Consider the following 9,444-nt stretch of genomic DNA (forward strand, 5'->3'; position numbering starts at 1 on the left):
CACACTATTGGCTTATGTTTGTGTCGACGATAACGTGATGATATACAGACAGGAACTAGTAAATTGTCGTGTGTGTACGTAAACTGACCCATGGATCGCTCGTCTATTATACATGCATACCCAGACGTTGTTCTATGAGCCTGTGTACGAGACTGTGTTGCCCGAACATATCAGGGACGGGGGTCGTCAACGCCGTTCGTTCTGGGATACAGTGACACTTGTTTCCAGTGCCTTATTTCTCTCTGTTCAATGATATCGGTAAGTTGTGATGTGTCAAACGTTCTATGCAATTATTTAATGTATTATAGTATGAATTAGTACACGCATTACGTGAGTGGGCTGGTGTGAAATAAACATCGGATGTAAACATGGTTGTGTTGGTTTCTAGCTTGTACATTTCAACGATATTTATCGATAATCAAATAGCGGCCCATCCCAGATCATATAGTAAGTCAGCAAGGCTGTAATAAGCACGTTTCGACGCGCCAGTAAACTGATGGCTGGTAGTTAAACATGCAGCATGACCCTCCGCCATCGTACGATGATTAAAAACCCCAATGCGCCTGTCAAATGTACAATCATATTAAAAGCCCGTACGTGTGTAGTGTTATAAGTTATTGTTTGTATACAGTCATACATTAACGTACTAGTATACCGTGACTGTTTATGCCAAATGCATACAACGGTTAGTACGTACGTCACATTAAATTACACCATATCCTGAATGTGTCCTCTTCCCGTATTTAAGTTACATACTACGTCAAAATCACTTGTACATTCAGTTATGCAATTCTCAGTATATCGGCGCTTGCGGTCTTAATTATCGTGACGGATTGTTCACGGCGTCAGTGAACGAGTCAGGTAACTCTCTATACTCTAATCCTCCCCCATGAACTGATTATATTCCATGTTATCGCTCATTATATAAATAACGCGTATAGTGTGTACAGTATTGAGGACAGCCCTTATAGTGTATCGAATTGCTGTAGGAAAATGTCCTTGCCCGCTGAATAAATAAATATACGTTGTAAATAATATAAACTCAGTTGGCGAGGCTATAATTTTAATATCATTTCCAAACGACACTCTGCTTGTAGAATAGAATTCGTCGTGTCAGCACAATTAGGTCAATGCCGGGTTTGATTGGAGTATCGCGTACAGTAGAGCATGCGCATAACGTGCTAATTAACTATATAGCCCTTACTATCAGTAATTACACTGTAATTCTTATTGTGATTTAGCCAGAAATAATGTAAACCTTTAACATCATTTTGCAAATTTTTTTTTGGGGGGGGGGTGTCTGGGATGATTGGAGAAGGCAATCAGTTACCATGTTCGGTACCTTTATCACGTTGTAATGCTGTGTAAGGCCAACCGGAAGCACGCAAATTCACGTAAATCTCTGCAAATAACTGCGGCATCCGGCAGTTCACAACTCCATTGTGTATTCTAAGCATGCACTTGTCTAACCTAATATACTTCATACTACATAATATACATAGTGCATGATAAAACATATTCGATATACACACGTAGACATGCTGCGGATTCCCTCGTCTATGATAACGTACGCTTTGCAGGGCAATCTCATTTGATAAGCTGGCAATGTGTGATATAACTGTACAGTGCAATTTGTTTTCATTCAAGTGAAGCGATCAAGAGGCAATCGACCCGGAAACACAAGTAGTCTCAATTAGGATATATTGGTGTGAATTGTCTCGACTTGATAGAGGTGGATCTCGCATATCGTGATATTCATTGCCATAAATGTATTCTCCATCACACTAACTATTGACATAGCTTTCTTGTTCCTGGTTATTGACACGGAACGCATATAGTAAGGTTATATTGTGTATCAAACGTTCATTAATTTCACAACGTTAACACGGTTGCTCATGCATATTCTCGTTCATTTCATCTTGTGACAGTGTCATCAATTTCAGGTGATCCGTATCTGCGATAGTTGCCATGGTGACGGATTCTTGCCATATCATCGTTCTCCTGACACATTGTCTGTTCGCACGAGCTGTGATAAGTAAGTTTTTATAATTTTTTTTTTATTATTTCCATCATTTTATATGAACACCTAACATATGATTAATTATATATTATGAGAACTGTGGGAAATAATTAGCCTTTATGAGCTGCAATTACCGCTTACATTGATTCAATAATTATACCTTTAAGGTCGTATATTCTAAAAACACATCCGTCCAAATGATTTTCCTGTACCTGCCTTTGAATACAATATATCTAATTTTAAAATCATGCAGTGCCACGTGACTTTTGTCAAATGAGATATGTTTCGCGGCACTGATGTTCATGAGTGAAACACTAAAAGTGGATTTTTATTGCCTTACTATGAATAGGTTCCAACAGCACAAGCGGTATCCCGATATTTGACTGTGCGGTTGATGGCGGTTGTCTAAATGGAGGAACTTGTGTGTACCTTGTGTGTCTGTGTCAGAATAATTTCCGGGGAGATCGTTGTGAATTCAGTGAGTAATTTTTCACGTTATTTCTTTTCATCGTGGTACCCGTAGAGAATTTGCTTTTTGAGTGACACGTCGTATATGTTGAACCGATACATTCACACTGTCTAATAAGCTTGGTATGAATGATTCATAGTTCGCAGTTAAATTGTGAAAGTTTTCAACGCCGCGTGGTAGTAACACGATACAGGAACTGAAAATATGTACACTTTTATCATCTGAATGTGTGTACTGTATAATAACTTGAACGGAATGAATATTGTTTTTATATAAATGTAATCATAAACTTTCGTAAATAAATTACTGCATACAATAACATGTCAGGCACGTGGACTCCAGAAACAAAATGAAACTTCTAGTAGGTTTGTAGGTTCTTACATTATCGACCAGACCATTCTTTCATATGCCCATTCTGTCGCGGATGTGTACTTATCTTAAAACTGACATCACTCATTTGATTTGTTTAATCCGATTGAATTTGAAGCAAAATAATGCCATTATCTTACATACTAGTGAAATGTCAGTTAATGTCTGTAGGCATCAGTGACAAAATAAGTAATGTTGTTAAAAATGACAAATTGATTGATTTATATATCAAATATCGTTCCAGTTGAGAGAGACTTCAGATTAAATAGGTATGGTTAACAACAATAGAAGCATCATGATATAGTCAAATAATTATCAGGATACTATCAGTTAATTTCCTTTTGGTTACGTAAAATATTATATTTTGGTTCTAATCGATGAAAGATCACTGATTTATTTGTATGGGTAACATTTTGTTAATTTAAAAAACTTATATAATTAAAGAAGAGTGTTCTTGGTGAGTGGTTAGGTTTCGTTATAAAACAGAAGGGGTGGGCAGACAAATCAGAAATTTGAACCACAAATTTACCCCTTCTCTCAAATTTATGCTTTTAAAATGTGCCCCCTCCAATACACACACTCATTTAGGATGTACAAAGAAATATTAGTAACGAGATATTTTTAAAACGCCACAGCCGTGTTGGTAAGCAAACATACATGTATTTTACACGCGTTGTATACGTTGCTATAGGTCCCATATCGAACACGATGACCTATGACCTTTTCAAGCTAACAAACCATAATAGCAACTAATATACACTGTTCGTGTTCTCAAAGTTGTATACAGGTGACTAGATCATGTGACTTGAAATAGGTCTTGTCATTTGACAGTGTCACTTGAGTCACATTCTGAATCGCTACTGTCAATTTCTTTGTGCCCCATAACATCAGCAAATGTCATTCATCATTTGTGTCACTTTGGCGATATTTTATACTCGCTACTGTAGCTCTACTAATATATGCTTCTACAATGTTCTGTTTTAATATCATTTTCTTACTATCAATCAATATGTGATGCAAAAAATAAGTTGTGAAGTATTAAACACTGCAGTGTAAAGTGGTCGTCGCAGATTATCAACAATGTACTCTGGGATATCACCAGCCACGGTGGTTATTTTGCAAACAGTGCAATCTTTGACAAAATCTGAGAAAAAGGTGTTCGTGTATCAACAACTGTTACATTTGATTGATACATTTTCTCACAGACTAATTTTAGACCTTTTAAAAAGTGAAATCATAAGGTACATTGACACAGACATCACAATCATTAACAATGTATCGCTTCAATCTGATATACTTTGTTTTACTTATTTTTTCATTTGTCCCAGTTCACATTTGTTAATTGAAAATTGGATTCTTATGGGATTCGGGCAAACAGCAGGTGTATGCACTGGATAAAATAATCAGTAATTGCGTTTGGAATATTAATAGACAAATTAGGTTACATCAAAAGCGCATTATCTATGGAACGAACTCAAGGTCCCGCCAGGTCATAAACAATTAATCAATAAAGATGTATTATATATTTCGTTTAAAATAAATAAATAAATAAATAAATAAATAAATAAATAAATAAATAAATAAATAAATAAATAAATAAATAAATAAATAAATAAATAAATAAATAAATAAATAAATAAATAAATAAATAAATAAATAAATAAATAAATAAATAAATAAATAAATAAATAAATAAATAAATAAATATTAGATCTAAAAAATCAATTAATTAGATGTTTCATGTCTAGTGTCCCAAGGCAGCGTTCTTGGTATGCATGACTCAGTACTTCTTGTGTAATCAGCAATTGATGTTAGATAATGATAGCAAGCCCTAGACTGGGATAAATCATTTGACGTGTATGTACGAATGTGGATTTATAGACTCGAATCCGAAACTCCACTTTAAATAAATTGAATTAGAGCTGCCACTCTAATGTGTTGCTTGTTTTGGCGACTTGCTTGTATTCCCCTAAAACAAAATGTTTATTCCGGGAAGGTATACTAACAATACACGTTACCATTCACAATGATGCAGTATGTTGGCGTGACTAACGTAGTATCTCATTTTTATTACTTCACTACTTATTACTACGGCAATCGATATAGGTTTTCCCCATTGATACCTAAACTAAAACTCCGAAATTAGTTGTTTCCATAATGTTGTAAACAATTAAACAATTAGGGTTAGGTATGATTTGTCGATTTGAGGGACATCATAACGGAGTTTATGTATATTTTTATTCCTGTGCAAAATGTAGTATTAACACTGATTCATGTCCCCGAAGTAATAACACCGCGTGTCATCGCAATGTATATTGGGTATTCGAGAAACGATGAATAAACGCATGTGCATATTATAAGCTGTGCTTCATTACGCAATCCCTGTCACATCAATTATAACATCAATTAGTGGTTTCCGTATTATGGTACATACAGAGATGGCGGTTAGATGTTATAACGATGATTTCAAGTGGGGCTACGTTGTAATGAATTTGCATGCTGATTACTTTCTTTTTTGCAGGTACCTTGTTGCCAAACTGTGCGAATGACTCTGATTGTAATTTTCAAGGATCTTGTGTAGATGGATTCTGCCAGTGCGATGTGGGTTACCATGGAAACTTTTGTCAACACTACGAATATCACGGTAATCATATGACCTTTGCTCTCTCTTCGTCGTTTACTTGACGGACTAAACAGTTGTAAAACAGATGTTTACATTCCATGTTGCTATGACGTCATGAAGTCTCATAGGTTACTATAGCCATGTTTATAGGATTGAGGTTGTTTTGGTTGAAATTGTGGTGACATTGTTTCAATCATTTTATTTTATTTTGTTTGTTTGTTGGTTTACCGTATCATATTTCAAGAACCCGAGACATTCTGGTCAACCCGGAACTTTACATATATGACCGAAAAATGAACAATGCAGTCATCAAAATCAGAAATAATGTCATGAAGTAAGGAAACATGAAAAACAAATTTGGCAAACAATTCAAAACGATTCAAAATCTGAGATATTGTCAAAACACAAATAAATACGAAAGAATGAAATTAAAAACAATATTCCGAGATATTGTCATAAAATGAACCCTCTGCGAGAAGAGCTGGACTTGCGTGATACTATACAGGATGAAGAGCAAAATGAAAAGTTGACGACGACGGAAAATCAATAATAAGATTAAATCCGCTTAACCTTGCTAACCTTCCCAGGCGATATCCCAAATGAATGTGTCAGTAGACGGCGGCTGACTATGAGGCATGTGCACAAACAACTGCACAATGTTTGTTTTGATGCATTGCGAGCCGTAAATTGCCTCAAGCACGTCAACAAAACAACTAAAAAGAGGATATATCATTGTTTCCTTGGTTACTGTACGATACATTGTTCCCACAATGGTATTCAATTACCGTACATACATGAGAAATGTGTTATGCCCGTTGTTGAGCCCCTCGGGTGTCAGAGTACAGAAAGCTACAAATCGTGTTATGCTCGCAGTAGACAACAGGGAACATGTCAGTGTCAGCCTGGGGCAAGCCATCTATATTTCAAATGGACGCAGTATAATATATCACGGTGAAATATCCGTCTGAACAATGTCAAATGAGTATATATGTAAATATACCGTGTATTGGCAGATGTGTAATTACATGTAGTTTTTACATTGCAGTGATCAATCATGTCGCCCTACTGTGTGCATTATGTAACTATGTAATGTATGTAACTGATATGTACTACATTTTGCAATATGATGCAAAAGATGCAATGTGTACGAGAACATGTAATATTCAGTATTATTATACATCTGTGACCGTAACGCCATAAGTTACAGCGTGCCGTAATTTTGCGGTATCTTACGGGGTATTTTCATCCTACCATAAAAGGAAATGCGAATTCTAAATATGGAATTATTACGCGCGTAAGCGTCCTCTAGACGCTGCGCGTCGGTCGATACTATACTACCGATAACTTTATATTATTGTATGACACGGTATTTTGACAGATATTTTCGACTATGCTTTTTCATCGGCTAAAATCGCTGTTCCTGTAGCGCTCATCTGGGTAATCGTTCGATGAAACAATACGACTACGCATGCGCACTAGCTATTTTGGGTACGCACAATAGCAATCACTGGACATGCGTATTAGAGATTTTTCATCTGGCAAACACTGTTGTGTCTCCTGTAAACGCAACATTTTTAGTTTATGGTAAATCATAATCTGATTTGATGTAGAGCATTGATTCAGAAGCATACAATATCGGACAAGATTATTAAAAAATATATTCCGCCCATATAGCGTCTTTAAAGTCTCAATATAAAATTACATACGACTACATCTGGTATTGCAGAATTTATTTGCATCTTATTACAACACAACGCCGTGGTAACGAGCGTCACTAAGGGCAGTAAATCAAGAATCGGACAAATAAAATATATAGATAACAGACTCCCAGTCGTGTTGCTTGCTCGGTTAATATGACGGAATCCGGTGAACATTTTTATATGGGCCGGATACAGATTTGGCAATTCGTGTTGTCATGGGAATGCTGGCCGTTTATTTCATACATTGAACATGGAATTGATTGTTCATCAATTGTGTTTTTTTTTTTCAGATATCAGCTCAAATTGGTCTGACGTTGAAGTGGATTACGACAACTATACCTCACGAGTGATAGTAGTAGCAGCAGTTGTATCAACGTTATCGCTCATCGGAGTGTGTCTTTGTTGTGTGTGCGTTGCAATGAAAAGCCAACCACGGGGAGATCGTCCTCCGAACACAGTTGTCACAGAGGGAGAACGAAGAAATGTACCGAGTATGTTTAATATTTACACCTATAAGTCCATTTTTTAATTGGGTGCCTGTTGTTGGAATGAGTGCTCTCTGTATTACAATCCATCGGACGTTCTTATTTGTCGTCATGGGGTCTATTGCAGTGGCTCAATGACGAGATACTACTTAGAGAAGCATACATGTCAATTCTAAATACAGCGTGCGTGTCCATAACTGTACTGCAAGAATTACTATAGGTTTGACACTAAGACTAATTATTACGGTAGAAATTGAGCCAAAACTAAATTATTTTCATCATCTACTTTTTTGTTCAAGTCAATAAACACTCAAAACAATGGCTTTTTCGAGATGTTTCAATTTTGTAACTTTGGTTTGTTTTGTCATTTTCAGGGTACGCATATCGGCCATCGTGGTATGGGCCATTTGAAAACCGCCGTCTTTCCAGCATATCTGATTCATTGGTGCTTCCAGACGGTCGACGAGTTCATATACCGAGTTACCCAGACGGGAACAGTAATGATGGAGATTCCTACTCGCTCTCGCAATATCGACCGAATCCCGACCAGCCGCCGGATTATAGCAGACTGTCCCTGCACCGTCAGAACAGCGCGGCTAGCAGTGTGCCGGAAACACCGCCGCCAACGTACGAGGCTGCCTTGAATCTACGATTCAAATTCAAGGACGGGGATATTTCTCAAATTCAACCACTCGAAGAGGTGCCTGAAGATGATGAAGTGTTTTTACCTTCAGACGCCTCCCGCGAGATTAGGACGAGAGTTGAAACTGATGTATGATGACGTCGTATATACGGTAGTCGATCAACACATATTTTGTGAAAACAACTATGACCTCCCTGTGAATGTGTCATAAAAGGTACGTGTGGGTACTCTGCCCTGGCATTACAGCTCTATTTCTTCATAACGACGGCAAGATATGAGGTTTTATTATTATCGCACTATAGAATATACCAACAAGTGAATACAAACAAATATCAATATCAGTGTGGGAAACCGGGGATTTAAATTTTGGATAAACAATATCGAGATGCTCTAATCTACTGAAGGCATATTATTGCAAATTGCTGCTTGTTGCTGTGATTGTACATGGTTGCTCGTATAATAAGTCATAGATATGTATGTCCAATCTGATTGTGCGTTATCACGTGTCGGGTATGTTTCCATCTTGCGATGTACGTCTGGGGTATATACGTTCACACAAGACCGGGTAAGGGTAATAGGGACATAAATTATATGAAAATTCATGTTTTTATTGCGATATTACACGATAAATAACGGTGTATCTTGTTATTGTATTACCCTAATAGTTGCTCCTGATCCGTTGGATGTATTAGAATGTGTCTCTGTGCAACACTGAACATCGCTGATATAAATATGATTGTTAATTTTGTAATAAAGCACTTTTTCATTTTATTTTAATATATTTTTTTGGACTTAATGTTTATATTTTTACAGAAAAATCAATAATAAAATTGTCGTATTATATTCATGACAAATATCAGTCATATGTTGTGTAAAATCTGCCAGAACACTTAACATATGGAATGTTAGACATTTGGAATTCATGACGTGGAAACTCCCAAATACACTTTTATGTCTTCGTGTTGCCTCGTCATTCTAATGCCTGACATACATATTTATGGCGTATTGCCATCCAGTGCCACAACAGTTCACATATACGTGATGGGCCAACGTGTCGCTCCTAATCTGTCTTGTTAAAGCGGTAGGGTCGTCGCCTGCGCACGCGCGGGAATTGAGTTTCAAACGAGGATAACAA

The 9,444-nt window shown here is 36.7% G+C and overlaps 1 protein-coding gene across 3 annotated transcripts; it reads left to right on the forward strand.

Annotated features, from left to right (window-relative positions):
• On the forward strand, positions 1-9,080 carry LOC102807669 (uncharacterized). Of its 3 annotated transcripts, none has more exons than XM_085496553.1 (6): positions 1-258; positions 1,929-2,035; positions 2,370-2,498; positions 5,380-5,502; positions 7,472-7,672; positions 8,041-9,080. In XM_085496553.1, the coding sequence occupies exons 2-6, from the start codon at positions 1,969-1,971 to the stop codon at positions 8,442-8,444; spliced, it is 924 nt and encodes a 307-aa protein (XP_085352679.1). In that variant the 5' UTR covers positions 1-258; positions 1,929-1,968; the 3' UTR covers positions 8,445-9,080. The 3 variants fall into 3 exon arrangements, with proteins under 3 accessions (XP_085352679.1, XP_006822551.1, XP_085352680.1); XM_006822488.3 differs by having other exon boundaries at positions 1,944-2,035; XM_085496554.1 differs by lacking the exon at positions 1-258 and adding an exon at positions 792-861.
• The last annotated feature ends 364 nt before the right edge of the window (positions 9,081-9,444 follow it).

Source organism: Saccoglossus kowalevskii, chromosome 3, assembly GCF_978046115.1.
Source record: "Saccoglossus kowalevskii chromosome 3, keSacKowa6.1, whole genome shotgun sequence".
Lineage (NCBI taxonomy): Eukaryota > Metazoa > Hemichordata > Enteropneusta > Harrimaniidae > Saccoglossus > Saccoglossus kowalevskii.

Excerpts from the sequence above, each read along its gene's own strand:
- LOC102807669 (XM_085496553.1), top strand. The coding sequence starts at position 1,969 with ATGGTGACGGATTCTTGCCATATCATCGTTCTCCTGACACATTGTCTG. Across the intron at positions 2,036-2,369 it reads GTTCGCACGAGCTGTGATAA|GTTCCAACAGCACAAGCGGT; the intron begins GTAAGTTTTTAT and ends TACTATGAATAG. Across the intron at positions 5,503-7,471 it reads TCAACACTACGAATATCACG|ATATCAGCTCAAATTGGTCT; the intron begins GTAATCATATGA and ends TTTTTTTTTCAG.